This window comes from Cylas formicarius, unplaced genomic scaffold (genome assembly GCF_029955315.1).
Source record: "Cylas formicarius isolate icCylForm1 unplaced genomic scaffold, icCylForm1.1 PGA_scaffold_9__14_contigs__length_23061073, whole genome shotgun sequence".
Lineage (NCBI taxonomy): Eukaryota > Metazoa > Arthropoda > Insecta > Coleoptera > Brentidae > Cylas > Cylas formicarius.
In genome coordinates, this window is record NW_026844365.1 from 10,308,458 (window position 1) to 10,330,730 (window position 22,273).

Here is a 22,273-nt window from a genome sequence, read left to right on the forward strand (position 1 = left end):
GTGCTATCGCGAGCAAAAAAAAACTATACATAACAAATATGACTTTTCAGTTTGACAGTAGAGGCATATTTTCATACAATATTTTTTGTCTACCTAAAATTTTTTTTTCAAAAACTAAGCAATAAGATACGAAAAGAAGTCTAGAATCAAAAAAGATATATAATTTAAAGCATATAATATAGGTATATAGGTTACAAAAAAGTCAGTCAACTAAGCAAGCACCATGATATATATTTTATTAAATCATATTTAAACCTAATACCTACTTACCAAGTATTAATTTGGGTAATTTTAATTTTAAAAATTTCTCCTTTTTCTTCATGCCCAACAAATTAAATTTCATTGCGAGTTCATTTAAAATCAGCGGGGTCACAACTTGTTTTACAAACTCATAACTGCTGCCGCCGCCTGATATTGCTATCTCATTCAAATAGCAAAATAATAATAAAACAAGGCATGATGTTGGTAGACTACACCAACAATGATTCGTTCAGTTGAGAATTGATCAAATCTTATGTTATACATTACCATAAAGCTTTACTTACATGAATTATGAGTTCTTCAGTAATAATAATACCACAAAAAAATAACTGAAATAAAAGCACTGAAAGCACTAACCACAACACACTAAATACTCAAAGTCGCCGTATACTTTATACAGCCAGCAAAAACAATTCTGAAAAGGTGGCGGACGACGAGACGGAAGAGAAGCCGACGAGACACGAGCGAGTCCGGCACGGCACGACCGCGATTAGTTGCGTCATTGGTTGCAGCCGAACAGTGTTTTGTCAAATGGGATCTTATTAACAAATATATTATTTTTATTTACGTTTTTGTAATTTTTTTACTTATGTAAATGGGATATTGACCGGATATACTGGGGATATTTTGTGCTCTCTGGGTACGGATATTTGGCCATTTCAGTTAGAGATAAATAACACGTCCTACGTTAAAATATAACAAATGTTGTGGTATAAACATTTATAAAAATAGTTACTGTGGAATTGATACTATCCAACAGCAATCAGTGACCCACATCTCAGCGAATTTTAGCTCCAACAAATTCCCACTTTACTGTTTAATAACAAGCTATGGGTATTTTTCTTTCATTTTAGATTTAGCGGAGCCCATCTCGACCAACCTGCGGCATTGTTCTGACATGAATATGGCGGAATATATCCAAATTGTTGTTATTGCTAGCGGATCACCATCAAAAATAAAAGCCGACACTAACGTCGTTCCTTTTTGGTCTTAAAAAGCTTTGCTGTTACTTTTACACAGAACTTCTATCAGCACACACTCCCCGCATTAGCATAGATATTACCGCAGCACAACAACAAATTTTGAACAAAAATAGAAGCGAACGCTGAAGTTTTAATTCAAAAGTGGCGCAGTTGTTAACTAATCCGATCTAAAAACAAAGTTAAATGAGAATCCCGCAGAAATTTAAAACGAAATTTATTTCGTATAATTCGAGAAAAACAACATGGTCTCCTACACAAGCATCAAACATTTTTGCTTTCCATCTCACGAATATTTATAAACATTGCAACACCGAGTATGTACTTGGCTTGGCTATACTGTTTTGTCTGGTGATTGTCAGCATCGACTTCACTAAAGGATAACATTTTTGTCCAAGTCTGTTTGAGAATATAAGACTACATAACTTTTACGTCTTTCCCCCCTTGGGTACTAAAGTTTCCCGTTCTCTCCTACTGCGTTCTAGTATTTCATATTTTGAAATCTTTCCTTCATATGTAGGATAGTGTATAATGGGTTAAGATGAACTATTTGTATAAACGATGGATGAGAGTGGTCGCCCCAACACGAGACCTTGCGGAACTCCGGCGCGAGGTTTGCAGGAGCCTGTAACTTCTTGAATATTAGATGCCAAAATGAAGTTACATACGGCACCGTGACAGCACAATCGACGATATACGGATTATGTATAAAACGGGGAGATGGGCTGAGGATGACAACCGGGTCACGAGCCGGAAAATTGAATTATTGTTTCGGTCCCGCTCGATGCATTACGTCGATTAATTGGGGTTGAAAGACACTCCGAAGTATCGACCTGAAAACCGGCACGCTGTCGGGTAGCGACGAACGCGTAACGAAGTAGCGAGCTTTTAATTAAATACGAAACTCGTCGGCGAAACAATCCCAGATCTCCCTGAATAATCGTAAGCGATTTTACTCATATGTTCATAAGGTAAGGACAGGTAGTACCAGCATTTCTCTTCCCTTTCACTTGCTTCCTTGGACGCGCAAAGGATTGAATTTCAGTTGCTGCAGATGTGGTCTTACGGTCCTAGTCATAGTTTGGAGATAAACTAGGCTTCTCTTCTCTTCTAAATCCAAACCTCCAACAAAATATGAATGCACCATCTTAAGTTGCAGGAATAATACTAGCAAGCCTTGAAAGTGATATGCAGCTTTTGAAGTCAGGTGCAGCTGATAACTCGAAAGTCAGGACAAGGAACATGTATCTAAAGTTCTTTCCGCAGTAATGGGGTCCTAGGCGGTTGAAGGTTGTTTTATTTGATGCATCGTTTGTCTCTGTTTACCTTGTAAACACTAAATTCCGTTATAAAAGTTAGAGCGGACTTAACGCCATTACAGAGGGATCAACTAAGAAAAACACATGAGGAGCTTGATGTTCGTTCTGTTGACCAACCAAATTTACATGTTCAGCATGTTAAAGCGGCACCGAAGGTTGTTCAGCAGAAGAATACTCCAAAAAACTGAAGATTTGTTATCATAATGCGGGCGGTGTGCGTACTAGATTGAATGAGTTGCCACGGACCGTTACATATAATGTTATAATACTGGTGAAGTCGTGCCTTAACGAGGCCTACTTGGATTCAGAACTAGGTTTTAGTGACTTTAGACAAGATCGCAGCCAGGAAAATACTGATAAGACGAGGGGGGTGGGACCCTCTTCGTAGTTTTGGAACATATTTTTGTGCATGTTTCGTTAGGAGTGAAAAAAATTATTCTTGATGCGGTTTATATTCCTTCCTCGTCACCTACTTCAGTGTATGAGGATTTTATTTCCTCTACTTCAGACCTCTTGGCTGGATACGCAGATTGTGATGTGTTGATTGGTGGAGACTTCATTTTACCTAGTACGGTTTCGAGTAATTCTGAGAGTGGTTTGTGTGTGGAGAGTATGGAGTCTATCGCGTCGATACATCTGCTGTGTGCCTTTTATTATTTTTATTTTATATTATTACCTGCCTTGTATACCATGGGAGGGCGCACTTGACCCGCGGGACCTTAACAGATGTGTCGATTATTGCTGTTGTGTTTCGTATGGTACGATTGAGATATGTCTTCCTGTTAAGCGATTTAAGTCTTCAAATTATCCTGCGTGGTTTAGTCGCAAAACTCCAGAACTGGCAACGTTGATTGTTATTTTTATTTTTGTGGTTTAAAAGATCAGTGACAGGCACTCAGTAGTGAGTGCTACAGCGCATATATAATGACAGTTAATCAATATGTCACGTACGACCCCAAATCTTTTTGGAAACATGTAAATAGTTTGCGGAGGTCAAATGCATATCCCGGTACTATGTATCTAGGCGACGAGGTCGCCGACTGTGGTCAGGATATTGTTGGTTTGTTTGCAAAGCACTTTTGACTACAATTTAGACTTCAACTCCATGAGCGTTTTACTTGCGGATGTGTTTGAGACTATTATGAACTTACAGGCAGGATCTTCGCATGGACTGAACGGGATTCCATCAGTCGTGTTTGAGAATTGCGTGTGTATTTTGAGTATTCCACTACACCATATATTTAATCTGTCCTTATCTTCAGGTATTTTTCCTGACTTTTGGAACAAGAGTGGTGATAAGAGCGATGCCGCTAATTATAGAGGCGTTTACATAAAGTTTGTGGTTTCCAAGCTGCACTTGTACAGGGTACAAATGGAGAACAGTTTGTAGTTCCAACAATTTTTATTGAACACCTTTGAGCGGCTTGATCAGGTGGATTGTATCTACACTGATTTCCCTAAGACGTTTGACCGTGTGGGTCATGTGCATCTTGTCTCTAAGCTTAGAGCTATGGGCCTGGGGGCTGGCCTTGTGCACTACGGATGATTTGAAGATATTCAGGAAGGTGGGATCGCGCGAGGATGCTCTGATGCTTCAGAGGGACGTGGTACTATTACGTTCAATATAAAAAAATGCTGTAGTATTACCATTAGTCGTTCATTGAATATGGTTCACAAGCGATAGACCATTGATGAAGTGGAGATCGACGACGTTACTATCCTTAAAGACTTGGGTGTTTTCTTCGATTCTAAACTCAGTTCCGTGACAAATTTTACGGAAGTGATAAACAGGTCTGTGCGAGTCTTTGGGTTTGTTGTACGCAATAGCGGCCAACTTACTCCACATTGCTTTAAACCCTTCTATATCTCTTTGGTTCGCTCCCAGATCGACTACAGTAATATAACTAAGGCCTTCAATATTAATACTCTTCAAACCAGAAGATTTCAGAGCGATTTATTTTTTCTCTTTAAGATTGTGAATGGTTGGTATTATTGTCCAGCTCTTTTAAGCTGTGGTAACTGAATGTTCCGAATACGTTACAATAGCACAAATTATCGAGTGTATTCACCACTTACTAGAATGCTGAAAGCGTGGAACTGTCTAAAGCACGATCATTTTGCCGGCAGCCTTCGCTCATTTCGTTCTGATGTGTTAAGTTTGCGTGCTTCCTCTTAATTGTATTTATTGTTATTTTTGTATTTTGTTCTAGTTTGATTTTAGCTGTCCTTCTCTCTATTTGCCTTGAATGAACGAATGTAAAAGTTTTGTAAATTGTAAATAAATAAATTTGTAAAAAAAGTTTTATGCTGAGACATTGAAGGCCTCACATAGCTCTCAGTCCCATAATACAGAAGAAAGGATATTGTCAGAGTCATAATCCACCCCGTTAATATTTCTCGACGGTCAAGCAGACTCGATCCCAAAAGGGCCCTTTTGGTATGGAATAAAACTAGACAATATATAATAGCAGAATTTAGCTATCAAAACCGTTAAAATTCAAATATCCACAGTCGTTCCATAACTGCGGGCGTTGCGACAGACATAATAATAATAGCTCTGGCAACGAAGTTTCGCAAGCCATCCAAATTTTAAGTTAAAAACGAGACAAATCCGGCCATAAACTGCCACACGAAAAACTTTTATGAGTTCCATTCGGATGGCGGTTGAATAATCTGCACGTGAGAGTCTTTGCTTGGGATATAAGAGAAGGATCAAAGTAATATTATACTTTCGAAGGATTCTGTATGTAATTTGGGTAAAAGCCATTTTGGTATTTTTTATAATTTACATGTAAAAGAGTTAAAATTGAAACTTTATTTACAATGTCATAATTAGGAGGGCTACCTCGAGCCTCATCCAAATTTCGACTCAAACACGAGGCAAATCCGGCAATAAACCGCCACCAGAAAAACCCCTCGGAAGTCCATTCGCCGAAGGGCGGGGCTTTGCAACGATCTGGTCTCGAGTTTTTGCCGGAGAAACTTCGCGAATAACCCAAACTCAATAACATTTTTTTATAGGACTTTCGTACGTCGTTCTGTTTTATATATATGTATATCTATAGAAAACCAACCGATAGTCCTATTGTTTCAGCCTCGCTGGTGTTTTCCGCCCTCATATTCGCTTTCTCGTCGTGCGGGATCATAACGGCCCTTTTGCTTTTCTACGGTTTATACAAGGTAATCTTTATTTTTATTTAGCAGACGAATAACGTTGAACGCTTGCAGGATTTGAAAATATTACTGATGCCTTGGATTTTTAACATGGTATTTTTCACCATGGTCGACGTCATGTACATCATCTACGGGCTCGTAGTTCATGCTGTAAGTAGTATTTATCCAACAGATCCGACAAGAGCACGGATGCCAAAACTCAAAATGTTTTCTGGGTCACCTGCTTCTCAAAACCGTTTTTCTTTCTAGCTCCAGTGGAATCCATCCGTAGCCATCCTAATAACCATAGACTTTTTTCTAAACACCTTAAACGTAAGTACTTTGAGGGCCATGTGGTAGACCGCGCAGTTATTTCCTGCCATTTTTTCAGCTGTATGCCTTACTATGTGTGATATCTCAATACCAGGAATACAAAGCCGGTAGAGGGAGAGCAATTGACGAAGATAGTATACGCGTAAGTCCCCTAAACAGGTGACGTTCGCGTCGTGACATTTGTTTCCTTCAAATTTCAGGTACCAAACGTGCAATATAGCTCCCAACCGACCGCGACCACCTACTTAAGCTCCAAGAAAGCCATAACGTGTATGGAGACCAGACCAACGCCGACGCACAGCCCTACCGAGAGCGGAATTAAGCAGGAAATGCCCCCTATCAACCGAGGTCCAAGGAAATCGGTCAAGTTCGACAGATCCGAGTTGAGCATGATTCAAGAACCGGCGTGGCTAGACGGCAAATCGGCGTCACCGGTTAAAGGGGCGGACACGGCACCCCTGATAGGATCTCGGGTCGAGGCTAACAATCTCGTCGTTTCGTAATGTTCGCCCGATTTCGATGTAATTACAAGTGCTTTAACGATGTAAATAATGCCCGTGAAACTGGTCATAAGCGCAGATATTGTATATTACTGTAAATTGTTGGTGTGAATAACTTTTTTATCCATCGAAACTGTAAACATTTTCGTGACGTTCGTATAATGTAAACAGTACAAAATTTTGTAAAAATTGTCAATTAACGATCGACAAAGTTTTAACCGAACAGAATGTTTTTGTAGACGAGGGGACCAAAATATACAAGCTATATTTCCGGTTCCCGTTAAACGAGAGCCCTGTATATAAAAACATCCTGTTTTATATCAGCGACGTTGCTTTGGATGCATATAATAATAATAATAACCTTATACATCTAACCCAACTTCAATTTATTCGATATTGTTTACATAAAAGTTTGTATTTTAACACGAATGTTACATAAAATATGGGTTAATTTGTTGTTATGTGGAAACAGGGTACGAAAAATATTAAAACTTTTAATCACGACTGAAATAATTATTCTAACCTTACCAACTTATTTCGAAACTTTAACTAAAACTTAATTCAAATGCTTGGGAATATTATCTATCTAAACTGCCAACAACCATAATGAATTATGAACTGAACACATTAAAATATTACTATTACAATTTGAGTTGGGTCCATCACGATTGATTCGGTCACTTTGATTCAATCACTTCATAGCATCGAACGACCGAATCCCGCTTTGGCGTAACGATTCGTTCACCTTGTTTTCTCTCGCTGCCGCCCTGACTGGTCAGAAGTTAAACGGCGACCGATTGCCATACGACCGATCGACCGACCGTACCAAAACAAATAGAATTCGCCTTGGAATGGGAAAAGGAATGGGAGTATTGGTAAAATTATTGTATGGTATTGAGTTGCGATTAGGGATATTCCGATACTAGTAAATACGAGTAGGTACTCGATACTTTTGATTCGATACCAAGTATTTATAGCATCGAATCAATCTTGCGATACTTACTCGGTCTCGAAACAAAAGTACTTGGTATCAAATCGAATCAGCCTCACATAACCTCTATCTGTGGTGACCCGTTGTCTAGCGCCAGCCAAGCCGAACTCGTCCGACTTCACTCGACCGAGCCCGAGCCAAACGCGAGAAAGACGTCCGCCTTTCATTTTTTTTTCATTGTCAACCAACATAAATTGTCAAACATACAAGAGATTGCTTACGAATAATTTTATTTATTGTAATCATCGGCTTATTATTCCAATGTTATCGTGGAGTTTTTTGTTTTAAAGTACGTGCTTAACGGGACGCAAACGTTTATAATAAAAGTTTTCTTTTCCTTCTTAATTTTGTTTTAATTATTGTCTTTCAACGTTCGTTGTTAGTTTTCTTAAAATAAATAAAAAAATAATAAAGTATCGATACTTTAGGAATATTTATTTGAGTAGTATCGAAAAAAGATTTGAGTACTACCGAAATGAGTAGGTATCGATACTTTAATGTTATTGGAACATCCCTAGTTGCGATATCAATCGGTAGATTTGCTTATGTCTTGAATTGAATGAAATATCTATTTCCACGCAGGTGATTAATTTAAACAAAATTTATTACTCCTACAACCCAATACGTAGTACTAATTTTGTTAAAATCATTACGCAATAAATTTCAGAACCACAGCTAAAAATTTCAAACAAAACAAAACATATAAATACAAAAATTATTCAAATTCAAACAAATCTCAATCCGTCGTTCCGACTCCGTGACCATTGCGACTTATACAGTCCACAACAAATAGTAAAGAAACAAAATATTGATTCAAAACGATTCGGTTCTTTTTGAAATCGAATGGTAATATTGATTCGGTTCTCGAGAAATGAACGATTTAAAACACTAGTTTTGTTTAATGCAATTGATATCGATAATGGGCGGTGAGATCAGGACTCCCAACGCGCTTGTGACTATCTGGGCGACGCACTGTGGGCCAGGGAGAGCCCAAACTATTGAAATGAACCCATAATACATTTCGTACAATAAAAGTTTTCCTTGTTACAAACTTAACAAATAGGCCATGAACCTTCACAAAACAAACGTTTTAAGTCGTCTTGTTACCATGGAAACTTCAACAATAATTTTGTAACATTTGTTGTCAGTGTCATTTTGAGAATGTTTTATTTATACAATTTTCCGTATGAAAAGTGAAAGGGATTTTTTTAAAGAAATTGGCTTTTGACAAAATTCAAAATGCAGGAAGCCAGTAAATGTAAGGTTGAAAACTAATTTTATGCTAAGTAAATTACTCTAAAAGGCAATTATCCTTAAAAAATTCTACATTGTTTTGAGACATTAAAAAAATAGCCCAAAAAAGTATGTTTGTAATTTATTAAGCAATATTTTACAATTTTAGCATAATTAAAGTAACATGTTGTGGTGTTGCGCGTAAGACACAATCTTGCTCCCACCTGCTCCATTTTATAAAAATAATTTTTAAAGAACTTACCGGGTGGGCAAAAAAACCGGAGAAAAATGTTTTTCGTTATAAGTTTTGACATATTTTTTTTTATAGAACCATAGTGTACCTTAAAATTGATTCAGGTAAGACATTATTATTTTTTGCATTCCAGTGAAAAATATTGTTATCACTTTTGTTTACTATAGATTGTCATGCTCTTTTGATAGAAAGACTTGTTGAATGTATAGTGCAGAACGCAGTTAATTTGCTTTGTGTTAAAGAAGTCTACATTATCTGTATGAGTATTTTAGTTATTGTCACATAAATGGCACTACATGTATTGTTTTGTAATAATTCTTTTGATTGGCCTACGAGACTCGAAGAAGAACACGCGGTGAAATGATAGACCAAGTAGTTTAAATGTAGAATGAATTTTGTCAGTTTTCTTATACAAAATTCCAATATTTAATACATCATTCTTAAATTAAACGCTTCAGTGTGTATTATTAAACCCATATAATTCAAGAAGAGTAACTATAAATCAAAACCTTAAATGAACGCTCTTATTTCAAATCAATGGTTTAACTTTTTTAGAGCTATGACTCATTTAAAAATTGTAATAAAAACAGAGCAAAGTGCTTAACTGAATGATACTTTAGTTACGATGCCAGACTGTGAGAGTTCTTCTTAATATTTTAGCAACTTGGTCAATCTCGCCTTTTTAGCATTAATGGTCCCATCCGACATTCCATTTATGTCATCTGTGCTCTGTGATTTCTAACCTATGTCTTTAACGTGTAGACGAGGTAAATGGGCCTCGTCTAACAATGTTTTATCTACAGTTTAATTCAAAATGGAAGTCAACGAGATAGCATGCGATCACTATTAAAGATAATCAAATTATTGATTACACGTCATCAATCGTTTAAGCTAAGCATCAAAGCAGCTTCCCAGATTATGAATAATATAAAAACATTCGTATTTTTGGATCTGGAGACTACCGGTCTACCACATTTGGAACAAAATAAAACTAAAATCACCGAACTGTGTATGATTGCTGTGCAAGAAGAGCACTTAGGCCTGAAAAATGTGCCGCGAGTGCAAAACAAACTCAATCTGTGTTTCAATCCAACCAAATTCATATCGCTCGACGCCGAACTAATGACCGGTTTGTCGAATGAGAAACTGGAGCATTTGGGCGTTTTTTCGGACAAAACCGTGGAGTCTATTAACTTGTTTTTAGACCACCATCCCAAGCCGATATGTTTGGTAGCTCATAATGGCGATAAATTTGATTTTCCCATTTTGAGAACAGAGATTGACAAGACTGGTGTGAATTTGTTGGATGGTCTCTATTGCATAGATTCACTGAAACTTTTCAAAAAGTTAGATAAAGCAGACAGCAGTTCAAAAGTGCCTAAACTTAGCAACAAAGGGGAGCTCATTCCTATAGAGTTATGTGATGGATTTGATGAACTGTTATGCCAAGTGGCGGATGAATATGAGCAAACTTCAAAAAGTAATGTCCAAGAAGAGGAGATAACAAAGGCAGTAAAAATCCAACAAGTGAATGAAACAACCCCCAAAAAACAAATTATTGGTTCCAAAGCAATAGGTAAATCCCGGGAAAGCAGGAAGAGGTTAAACTTTAGTAGTTATAAATTGGGCGACATATACCAAAGAATGACAAAATGTGCACCTCTAAATGCACACCAGGCTGAAGCTGATGTTACTATGTTGATTATTTGTGCATCAACCCTAGGTAGCAGATTTGTGGAAGAATCAAATGCACTCTCCAAAAAGCTGTGTGACATTCCAACACTATCACAGAGAAAATAAGGAAGAAGATTTTACACCAAAAACTATATTTTAATTTTATTTTATTTTATTTTATGGATTTTTTAAACAATCAACTATCCTGTATTGACATTGTATTTATAAAACACATTTTAATTAGTCATCATTTGAATTCCCTGGTTCCTCAGTTTTTTCTCCTGCACTATCACTATTTTCGCACAATGCTAATAAATTGTATTTTTTAAATTTAATATAATTAGGCACCACACTCAACAAAGCAATACTTCTTATGACTTCGATAACAATTGATACATCAGCCTCTTTTAAGCTCACTTTGTGATCCTGGCATTTAGCAAACACTACATTCGCCAACACTTTAATTATTTCATCCCGTGACACACTGTTGTTGTTTCTGTGATTGAACACAACAGAGAAGCTTTTTGCTTCACCGGTGAAATATTTATCTGCTAAAACATCAAAGGCTTTCTCAATATCCTTAACATATGCCTTACAAGTAACTTCAACCGGTACTAACCTTAGCAAAAATTTACTCTCTTGGACCTTGGTGTTTGCTATTTCAGTGACGATTTTCTCGGCCAATTTTACGGGATCCTCCACAGTTGTTTTGATAAACAAAAAATTCTTAGCGCCCGAGTCTAACACTTGAAAACGCATGTCACCTTTTTTTTTCTGTCGCAATTCCGTCAACTCCTTTTGCAAATCGTCTTCTATGTTGCTCTCTTTAACAGGATCTTCTGCTGACGGTGTCTCCGGAGGATACAAAATATCGGCGTATTTATTGAGAATATTGTACGACTCTTTAATACAGTCTTTTTCGCGGTTGTTGCAGCTGCATAAGAAACCTTTGAGGTTGACGTCCAACGCAGCTCGTTTCTGGAAGGGCTTACGATTCGTGTAGCGTCTGGTTTTCGGTTTTTCAATTTTACTCATTTTGAAAATAACTTATCCTACCCAAAATAAACATCGATCAACGCCAATCACGGAGTACAGAATTTCTTCTTTTATATGAAACATCTATTTTGTAAATAGAGGTTCTAAATTTAGGACGTTAGAGCAGAAGTTCCGTAAAACTTAAAGCGCAAGCATAGTGTACTTTACGTATACAATTTATAGGCAATGCTTTAAAAAAATGTGTTTAAAACATTAACTGTGGAGATAATTGTTCGTTTAAAAAATTATAGAAACAGGTAAAAACCAAATTTGTATTGATCAATTAATTCATAATAAAAAAAAACTAACCAACGCCAACTACGAAGCACAGAATGTTTTCTTCTTCAACTTTTTACTGTCCATTGAATGAGCTATCCAATTAACAGCCATCCCAGAATGTCTTCTTTTATATAAACTGCTAACCATCCGTTTTAAGGAAGTGATTATCTTAAGACAGAAGGTACATAAGACGTAACGCGCAAGCAGTGTGTGATTTACAGGATAAATTATTTGTAGGTACTTACGTTATTTATTTTTTAATTTTGTTTAAAACATTTAGTAAATGCCCTTAAGCCATAAATTTCGACCCTAATTCAATTAATAGATTAAATTTTTACATCATATCATTCACGTTATTGTTTACTATGCCTGATTCCGACGAACATAATTCATATCTTGCAGGCAAGTTATGCATGCAATAATGAAAAAATATATAAATAGGTAAACAGGTGCTTATTATCTTAAGACAGACGGTACATAAAACGTAAGAGACAAGCAGGATACATTTTTTTGTAGGTACTTAGGCATTTTTTTTTAAATTTGTTTTAAACATTTAGTAAATCCCATTAAAGAAACACTTCGACTCCCATTCAAATCAATTCAATAGATTTATTCTTTACATAAATTCAGGTTATTTACTTTGCGAACATAATTCATACCTAGTAAATTATGCACACAAAAATAAAAATAAATAAATACACAGGTAAGAACAAAGTTTATTGTAAAAAATAGTCACAGCGAAGGTTATGTACACAATCTACTCCTCTATATCAGTTCGTGATTGTTCTCGTAGCTAAATATACCTTAGTGATTAGGGTTTTAATTGCCTTACTTAGAGAGCACCGGTGCATACGAACTACCGCGACCTAACGACTCAACATCGAAAGGTTTTTGATTGGCCCGGCGGTAGAAACACCGTTCCCGGACCTGGAATGACGCTCAAAAAAAAATTGGAAATTTCGCCCTACACTAGATTTGGAATAAAATATATATATAAACAGCAATTTTTTAAAAAACTAAATAACGCGTTATTTATCAATTCGCTTTAACTATATACCTATCAATACTTGGAATAATTGCTTATGCAGAGCCTTAACACGCACACCATCCCCGCGAGCGGATATTATTGTCGGCTCCGATAATACGGAATCGAGGAACTTTTAGCAACCGAAAACGTCTCACCGACGTCCCTAATAAAAAATCAAACTCAAAACGTACAAGAACTGATAGACCAGCATGGACAATACACGGTAAATCAAGGGGACGTCCAACGTGACCTCTTTCGGCTCTGCATCTGACGGCTACCGCTACGGACCTCGCGGAACCTCGCAATAGGAATGGTCGGAACCGATATCAGCCTGCTTATTGAAGATATTAATGATGAACAAGCCCAAAATGACGGTCCATATGAGCAAAGCGAGCTGCATGTGCTGCGTTCTCTTCACAGAGGCGCCAAGTTCCTCCTGCGCGGCCGCTATGCGATTTAGAGACGCGGAAAGCTTGGCAAAGGCCTCGTCTTCGGCGGCGTGGACCGAGTGATGCACCACGCTACCGTTTTTAGCGATGTCACCACCCTGGACACACTTAAGACGGTGCTGGTAGACTTTACGATTGGCCGTGTTCTAAAACAACGCGCATATATAGGGTGACTCACGGCGGGTGCCACATTAATAGTTCTGGACAACACCGATGTACCACTTTTTGCGCGGCGCCCTGTATAACTTAAAACTTTGCTTCAATCGCAAACACTCATCTCAGAATGTTTCCGAGCGGATTTTTCAAATATTTTGCGCACCCTGTGTAATAGAGAATTGACGCGGCCACTTACTAACTTGACTAGTTCCTGCAATTTGCAAGATAAGGTTACAGTAAACAAAAGTATTGCTGATCATGCAGTGTGCAATTCGGACAATCAATCGAAGAAAAATCCTCTGTTGTTGTTGCTTTCGTAATAATTTTGAGTCGGAAAAGCCGGTTCTGACTGGAAACTGCTAAAGATAAAGAAGAAAAACTAATCATTTATCCCAGAAAGAGGGGCTTTAAGTTCACATCTGCAAATACTTGGCAGATTTCGATTAGACTATAGTCAAATTTTGTTTTTTATTGTACAATAAGCCTGCAGATTTGAACTTGAAACCCCTTCTGGGGCAAAGTGTTGGTTTTTCTTCTTGATTTTGAGCCAATTCCGATCGAAACCATGAGCAGTATTGACGAGCTAAACAGAGTATTTGTAAAAACGAATGGGGAAGGTTTGGTCAACTGGAACCAACAATTGTTAAAACTTTAATAATAATAATTAATAGACTTCAATTAACTTTAACGCATAATTGTAAGTGTGGCTATTAAGCCATTTAATGCACTTCGAAACATGCTTGGTAAGTGTAAGGAGAAAGTCAATGGGATACTCTTGGAGATCTCTGCATACAGCACTTAGAGGATGTCAATATACACTCTTCTGCGCATTTATTATTATTATTATTATTATTTGGTTACATTCAGGTTGATTAATTTAACCTGGGCTTTAAATGCAAAATTTGTAGTTCTTCGACAGGTTACGCTAACGCTCAAACGAAATTGTCCCACTTTTGTATTTCAGTTGTACTTGATGTTTTTTGCACATAACTAAATAATTAATCGACAAAATCAAAATTTGTGGGTCTGAATCTTGGGCCTCTTATTTCAAAAAAAGAAATAAAGTTTCACATACTTAGAAAGACGAAACTTTTCGCCCTCCAATTGCTCCAGAGGAACAGAAGGCACATGCTAAGATTCGAAAATTGGCTTCCCTAATTTTCCAGAACTATTAATGGCAACGGGGGCAGCATACATACACACATACCTTCCATATTTCGGACACGTCCGGCGAACTAGTGTCCTTGTCCTCGATGACGGTGCTCATGACGAGGAACTTGTCTTTGGACAGGCCGCCCAGTTGGAACCCCGGCAGCAGGGTGACCGTCACTTTGACGTGCCCGCCCGGAGGCAGACAGCCGGTGCTGGGCTTCACCCGGAACTTTTCCGGGGAGGTGGTTTTCAGCTGCGGAGCCGCGTGCCGCATGAACGGATGCGGAAAAAGCGGGAGAATACGAAAATCGAGATTATAATCACCTTAAAGGATAGGTGCAGGGATGGATCCCCGTTGCGCAGCTCCAGCGTGCTGATGAGCTCATTTGACTCCTCGACGAACGTGATGATGCCGGACGGGTTGACCCTGAGAGGTCCATCTTGCGGTGGAAAAAAGCAAAAACATTGAATATTGACTAAAATCTTATTTATGGGCGACTGCGGTGGCAATGAGTGGGATTTAAACTACATACTTAGTGGACTGCATCCAATTCCAATGAACATATTAATTAATTAAATTTTTTTGAAGATCTAACTAATGGCCAAAAGTCATATTTTTTGAGTAAACCTCGTATACTACTACTAAAATTTTATCTCTGATGCTCGCAACTTTTTAAATAGAATCCTATTTAATAATAATCCACCCCACAGCAACCCAACATTTTTTTCCTCATTTGAAGCCTGTTTAAAAAAAAAAGCGGAACCATTATGTTAAATTTTATTCTAATATTTTTTTATTATTTCTTTAAGTTTTAACATAAAGGATCGGAAATATCAACTTTTTATTAATTTATAGCGAGGGGCCGCATTACAATCAATACCCCTAAATAAAAAGAAAGGCACATACCCAACGCACAGACCAACACCAATCAACGAAGAAGAACCGCAAAACAAACTGATATATTCCTACATAAGAATTTACCTTCTTTATCCGCGGCGGTGTGATTGGAAGATGCTTCAGACATGGGGGAACCATCTACGAAATGAACCTGCTATAAAATATTATTGATCAGACTCCCCCGATCTCACATTGGGCACCTGCCACGCGCGCACGACTTCCAAATAGATATACGAGGACCGATCGACACTTTTTGACATTTTCTGCCCTTAGAACTTTTCATAATATTGCTTCAAATTAATGAAGTTGCGTTTTTATTTTTTCAAAACCTTTTTATCATATTTAGATTATAGTTTGTATTCTCGTAATTATTTTTTGATTTTTGATATTCCAATTTTATTAAGGATTGAAAAAAACTTTTGTAGATTGTGTATTATCGCATTTCGGTAATTTTACTACAATGTTTTAGAATTTCCGGATAATAAAACGGTCAAATGTATTAATTTTCTTCCCCAATTAATTATTTAATTAAATACCTTTTTTACGGAGAGTACAAATTTCTACATAGAAAATAAAGATCTAGACACAACACTCCTTTTCATTCAACCATTTCTTTCTTTACATCACGGTACTTCCGATCGATGAACGAGGAGCACGCATATTTCCAAAAAAAAAAACACATTTCACAAAAAGATACTAGGTTTTAGTCTACATAAAAACTATTAATTGTGTGTGCGATTATTATTCACAAGTGGGTATGTCCGCAGAATGTAATAAATAACTGAAAGGATTTAGTGTTCTGGATAAGTAGGAGAAGTATTCTGAACTACAGTCAAAGTAGAGAAAAAACTTAGAGAGAATAACATATATTTGGCCTAGAAGTCCGGAATGGAAATCTATTTATCATTGATATATTAAACAAATTACTAGAAGTTAAGCTAAAACCTCAAGATATTAATAACGTCTATATTATTGAAAAGGACGTAAAAAATAAACCAATTTTACCAAAAACTCACCGCCTAGTTGAAGAAAAAAGTATTAGGACAGCATTTGAAAATAGCCCTATGAAAAAATCATAACGTTTTTATTAGAAAAAAGCGTCTTATCGTAAATGATGAGGAGTACATAGTTCAACAGCTACTGGAACCTGAAGATAGAAGATCTACAAATAGGGAAAAAAATAATTTGGAGAACACTGAACAAGGCTTGAAATGCAACAGCGCCCCACCAACTACAACAGCTGTTAAACTACCATGAGAAGATCAGTCAAGTCAAGAGCATACAAAAATATGTTGCAAGCGTATTCACAGCAGTAGCTAAAAGGCCTGGATAGAACAGTTTTTGATTTATGTATTTTTTCTATTGTTCAATAACTTTATAAAATTATTTGAGTTTTCGTCTGCAAAACATAAATAAGAACTTGGACAAGTCAAGAAAAACCTGAAACATGGGATATTAAAGATCTGTCACAAATTACACTTGAAAACTATTGGACAATCTACAATAGTATTGACTTCAATTACAATATTATAAATTAAGCTGAAGATATTAATAAATTAAATTCTTTAAATTTATTTTTAAAAAAATAAACTTAAAATCTATGAAAACTTATACATGACTTCATAGATTCTCGACATATGTATTTAGTAGTCCATATATATATAAAAAGAATAAAATAATAGGCATAAAACTACAATTAGTTTATTCTTCAAGTAGATTTTTTTTTATAATTCATTTAACTGATGATTTAATGTTGTTGGCTCAAGTATTATATTGTTTATATTTACTGGAACTTAAGACAAACTTTATTAGTTAAGTAATAATTTTAATCCTATCGTCGATTGTCCAAGAGATTTCTATAGTGGGTTAGTTTGTATTATACTTGCCATATTATAAAAAATTAGAATAACTGTATACTATTTATTGTTTATTTGGTAGTAAGTTTTTTTTTGAGGGAATTGAATTATTATATTATAAAAAAAAGTTTATTGTTTACTGTCAGAGAAGTTATTTTTCTTTACCCAACTTGTACTCTCCAAAAATTTGTACCAATGGTTTAAATTAATTTTGTTAGCTCTTAACACTTACTTATGCATTATAAATCAAAATTATGTTTATTTATTTAAAACAAAAAAGTTTTTTACCTGCAGAAGCAAAGAGCGACTAACCTTTTTGTTGGAATTTGTTTCATGTACTACAGTCTTAACAGGTTCTTCCGGAATGAAGCTGAACACATAATCGTTCTCGCCGCCCCAACACCTCAATGCTTCCTTAAGGGGCACATATGTGTCTATATCCTTCTTGCTGATAAACCTTATGCGTTGTACCGCCTTCTCGGGAAGCCAGGACTTTATTACCTTGAAAGCGGCTGGCAATGAGAAAGAAAATTATTTTTTTGTCCCGATAATTATCGCCCATTATCAATATAGCATAAGCGCTAATAGGATCTAATAACTAACCAAAGTGCAAGTTTATTTACTTTTAACGTCACGATCGCAAAAAGTGCAGTGTGGACGATTTAAAAAATGCATGGTAAGGTAAGATAAGGTAACAGAGCAATTGCGCGAGGTGCATCAGAGCCAAGTTCACGTAAGTGCCGCAATTTTTGCTAATTTGATATAAATCTTTATTGCTTTGTTCTGTCTGATGGTTAACTACACTTTCATAACAAGAACAAAATAGAGCTCAAGGTTGAGGAAGATAACTAAGCACTATTTAGTAATGATTTAAGCACTAGCATAACAAGTTATTAATCCATCAGCGGAGATTTGCTTACAACTACTACCAGAAATTTAAAATTATGTTAACATAACTTACCACTCAAGACCCAAGCCATCTCAAAAATAAGTATATAGCTCAAAAAATAGGGATAATACTCTTTAAACAGCCCAATTAGATATTTAATAAATTCCATATCCATATTGCTAAGTCCACAACCATCCATATCAAAAAATATAGAAATTGGTTCCCCTTTGCCAGTTCTAAAACTCCATAATACATAAACAATAAGAAAATTGACAAAAATATACCTTTCAAGCCTTTCAAACCAATACACGACACATCGCTTTAGATCATCCATATTGACAGTACCTTTTTGATGCAATTTGGCTTTAAAAATGAAAATTGTTTTACCATCGATGTCTCTGCCATGAGGAAAAAACGAGCCTTTGATAATAATGTCCATTTTAATATTTTTTTCGCTGATTTCTAAGAACAAATCGAGTGAAACCCGGAAAACAAAATACTTAAACAGTTTGTACCATTTACATTATTTTCTTTTCTCCAAGTGAGGGAGCCCCAGACCATCTTTAAAGCCAAAGGAATATCGTTATCGTTATGGGCGATAAACCGTTGTAGCCAGTGGTCCTCGTTTTTGAACCTTTCCAGGTCTTTAGGGTGAACAGCTGTAATACGGGTCTCTATTTCGGCAACAAGTACCTACTGCAAATTCTTACCATCTGTGCCTTTCTCAGACAACTCCTTAAGGAATACGCTTCGCAATTCATCAACTAAACCTTGAGGAACCTCGTGAGCCATTATAATTATTAATTCAACTGGTAAATGATCATAAATGGTACTTCTAAACAGCCGAAAATACAAAGTTCACCAAGTACATGACATGCAACGACCTTGGCGAATTCGATTATTATTTACGTATCTCCTGATACCCGTATCAGTTTGTACAAAAGATTATGGAAAAATAAACTTAAGAAACAAAACATGAAATTTTAAAATTATTTTGAATGACAAAGAGTGACGTTTATGAGACACAATCAAGAACCCTCTATTTTGATTGCGTCCTAGTATTGGGCGACTGGTTACAGTGTATTTTTACTGGTCGTCTTACGTTAAGTGCGGTCCGTGGTGGTGGCTGCTGGTTGTCTGTCATATGAAATAAATTTCTGGTTAACTTTTTAAATATTCACAATTATCAGATAGCGCGAAAAAATACTAGTCTAATGAGATGGCATCGGCCCTAGAACAGTTCGTAAATAGTGTCAGAACTCTATCGTCTCACGGTAAGGGTCAAAAATTTATTAATATAGCTATTAAAGGTTATGTTGCCGATTACAGGCAACTATCGAGAATTATGCGATACTTTAAACAAATCTAGCGAAGTGCTTTTAAAAAATATTCAACACCTTGACAATGTACTCGAGACGTTGGACGTCCAACAGCACACTTTGGGCGTTTTAGCTGTCCTTTGTGCTAAATTTAGCAGTCAGGGGTGTAATCTGCAGGATAACCGATTTGCTCAAGCTCTAGATTTTATTGTAAATTCCAGCGCTGACCAAATCAGATTTGCCCCCGACACATGTAAGGACGCTATGTAGTTACATGGTTTCCAGATGTTTAAATGAGTTGTTTCAGTTGCTGAATTCTGCCATTTGTTCACCAACTACTTGGTGGAGCAAAAGCAGCCATTAAAAGGTATAATACTGTTGGAGAAGGCGATAGACAAACTAAGGTACTTCGCTGAAGCACAGCTAACGTCTGTGCATGCTGACTTGTGCCAGTTATGTTTGCTTGCCAAATGTTTCAAGCCAGCTATAAAAATACTGGACGTAGACATCATTGGGATTTGTCAAGAGGCAGGCTATGGTGCAGCTACTCAGTTTGATGCCAAGTATTTTTTATTGTATTATTATTATGGTGGGAAAATTTATTTGGCTGTTAGGAATTTGGATAGGGCTTTATATTTTTTCGAGGTTGCCCTAACCACTCCTGCTCATGCGGTATCACACATAATGTTAGAAGCTTACAAAAAGTTCATTTTGGTGTCGTTACTGTTACATGGAAAGGTGGGTGACTGACCAACATGACCTCTGCAATAAGGCAGTGAAACGATAGAATGAGTTCTCCCAGAAAAGGTTTTATGTGGTTTATACAATTTGATTGAGGTATTTGATACTGAAAAAGCTACTAATTAAAAGAAACAGTATTTCCGAAAACGTTTCAATAGTTTAGCCTGTTAGGAATCTCAGAATTAATGCACCAGTTCAAATTTTTGTGTTCATTTTGTTCCGTGTTTTTTATAGAATGATATTTACATTTAGGTGTACTTTATAATACCTAATTATTTAAACTAGAGACTTTGCATTAAAAAAAAAATAATTAAAATAAATTTTTAAAAATATCTGCCACCATCTCGGTCTTAATTTCTCGATCATTTTTACCTGTTCTAGATATTTGTACTATATTTTAATCATTAAAATAATATAACGCAATTGAAACATTTTTAACCCCTTTCAACTCTGTTTGATATTATGAATAACATACAATATATTGCTTCCTTAATGTGATGATTCATACTTTAGCGTTTCACGACCTTGTGATGTAGGAGGTGTTGACCTGGCTCGAGGTCGACTCAAGTTGTAGTTTGCTCGTTTTAGATACAGCCAATGCCGAAATATGCCTCCAAAGTAGTTACAAGGTTCATTAAACCTTTGTCTCAGCCTTATCACGATTTAGCTAACGCGTTTACCTCCAATAATCACGGAGAACTGAACAGTGTACTTAGTAAACATTCTGAAGTGAGGATTTTGGGATTGTGGGGGGTGCAAGAATGCCGTACATCGCTATGTTTGTAGGTTTTCACGCGGGACCATAACATGGGCCTGATAAAGCAAGTATCGGCGGTGCTTTACAAAAAAAACATCCAGCGGCTCACCAAAACGTTTTTAACACTGAGCCTCTCAGATGTCGCCAGTCGCGTGGGGTTGCCAGGGCCTGGCGACGCGGAAAAGCACATATTAGATATGGTAAGGTGTTGTTACCAGAAACACTCATCTTGGTTGCCACAATTTTTTTTGCACCTATTTTTTTAACTACAAACATCTATTGTCTCCGTCAATTTTACCCATTTGTTGCTGTCATCGTAAGAGAGGTCCATTCCACATGGTTTATAGATTGAAAACGGCCAAATTTATGCAACCATTAATCAAAAAGACGGAATGGTCGTCTTCAAAGATGAACCGGACAAGTTTAGCGGCCCTCAAGTTTTGAAAAGTCTAGAAGAGCAGTTGTCCCTTTGCATGGAATTGGATACTAGAATTTTGTGCATGGATGAGGAAATACAGGTAAGAACAAGAATTAGCTTATTGACTACTTTATGAACTGAACGCGCTGTTTCGTTTTTAGGTCAATCCTCAGTACGTCAAAAAATCGGCAGGGATGCAGGAGGAAGAGCAGCCCACCAAAAGCACTTACGCAATGTGAAAAAGACTATATTTATTTATTAAGGTCCGTTGTTTTTTTACTCGTGGTTCGTTTCGGTTAAACGTTGGTAGAGTACAGTTTCGATATGTTAACTCTTCCTTACCGCCCATATTTTAAATATAAAGATGCACTCAACACTGGCGTTTTACTTAAGGGGGATTGGCGTGTAAGGTTCCTTTCATTGCTTTTTTTTTTTTTGGAACAAACGTCAGGAAGAGCTATGGGTTTTTAAATATCACCAGTCATCGCGAATATATTTATGGAAACGCTACGTCGATCAAACTTATATTTGGACTCGATCAATCGATTTTAAACTCTATACACCCTAACATACGTTTTACCATCGAATAATAAACTCAGA

At 36.6% G+C, this 22,273-nt stretch overlaps 5 protein-coding genes across 8 annotated transcripts in view; 3 read left to right on the forward strand and 2 right to left on the reverse strand.

Annotated features, from left to right (window-relative positions):
• The window catches only part of LOC132707631 (uncharacterized), a 92,905-nt gene extending 85,892 nt beyond the window's left edge, over positions 1 to 7,013 (forward strand). The window contains exons 4-8 of the mRNA XM_060679544.1: positions 5,655 to 5,740; positions 5,789 to 5,884; positions 5,984 to 6,046; positions 6,105 to 6,188; positions 6,247 to 7,013. Of these exons, the coding sequence (XP_060535527.1) occupies positions 5,655 to 5,740; positions 5,789 to 5,884; positions 5,984 to 6,046; positions 6,105 to 6,188; positions 6,247 to 6,549 (632 nt within the window). The 3' untranslated portion in view covers positions 6,550 to 7,013. The remainder of the gene's footprint in view (positions 1 to 5,654; positions 5,741 to 5,788; positions 5,885 to 5,983; positions 6,047 to 6,104; positions 6,189 to 6,246) is intronic.
• Positions 7,014 to 9,751: 2,738 nt separating this feature from the next.
• LOC132707630 (three-prime repair exonuclease 1) lies at positions 9,752 to 10,823 on the forward strand. Its single transcript, XM_060679543.1, has one exon. It carries the CDS (start codon positions 9,858 to 9,860, stop codon positions 10,821 to 10,823), a length of 966 nt encoding a protein of 321 aa, XP_060535526.1. The 5' UTR covers positions 9,752 to 9,857.
• Positions 10,824 to 11,114: 291 nt separating this feature from the next.
• Positions 11,115 to 12,030, reverse strand: LOC132707632 (THUMP domain-containing protein 1 homolog). 2 transcript variants are annotated; one of them, XM_060679545.1, is made up of 2 exons: positions 11,317 to 12,030; positions 11,115 to 11,248 (listed from the first exon to the last, which is right to left on the reverse strand). In XM_060679545.1, the coding sequence occupies exons 1-2, from the start codon at positions 11,730 to 11,732 to the stop codon at positions 11,242 to 11,244; spliced, it is 423 nt and encodes a 140-aa protein (XP_060535528.1). In that variant the 5' UTR covers positions 11,733 to 12,030; the 3' UTR covers positions 11,115 to 11,241. The 2 variants fall into 2 exon arrangements, with proteins under 2 accessions (XP_060535528.1, XP_060535529.1); XM_060679546.1 differs by having other exon boundaries at positions 11,126 to 11,245.
• Positions 12,031 to 12,707: 677 nt separating this feature from the next.
• On the reverse strand, positions 12,708 to 19,629 carry LOC132707142 (motile sperm domain-containing protein 2-like). Of its 3 annotated transcripts, XM_060678853.1 has the most exons (9): positions 19,149 to 19,629; positions 18,954 to 19,097; positions 18,723 to 18,900; positions 18,511 to 18,674; positions 17,862 to 18,061; positions 15,778 to 15,847; positions 15,120 to 15,235; positions 14,851 to 15,048; positions 12,708 to 13,633 (listed from the first exon to the last, which is right to left on the reverse strand). In XM_060678853.1, exons 1-9 carry the CDS (start codon positions 19,228 to 19,230, stop codon positions 13,319 to 13,321), a joined length of 1,467 nt encoding a protein of 488 aa, XP_060534836.1. In that variant the 5' UTR covers positions 19,231 to 19,629; the 3' UTR covers positions 12,708 to 13,318. The 3 variants fall into 3 exon arrangements, with proteins under 3 accessions (XP_060534836.1, XP_060534835.1, XP_060534834.1); XM_060678852.1 differs by having other exon boundaries at positions 15,778 to 15,844; positions 18,511 to 18,900; XM_060678851.1 differs by having other exon boundaries at positions 18,511 to 18,900.
• On the forward strand, positions 18,226 to 22,047 carry LOC132707143 (COP9 signalosome complex subunit 3). The gene is made up of 8 exons (XM_060678854.1): positions 18,226 to 18,282; positions 19,629 to 19,712; positions 19,768 to 20,010; positions 20,065 to 20,495; positions 21,087 to 21,227; positions 21,285 to 21,455; positions 21,603 to 21,773; positions 21,835 to 22,047. The coding sequence occupies exons 2-8, from the start codon at positions 19,658 to 19,660 to the stop codon at positions 21,910 to 21,912; spliced, it is 1,290 nt and encodes a 429-aa protein (XP_060534837.1). The 5' UTR covers positions 18,226 to 18,282; positions 19,629 to 19,657; the 3' UTR covers positions 21,913 to 22,047.
• The last annotated feature ends 226 nt before the right edge of the window (positions 22,048 to 22,273 follow it).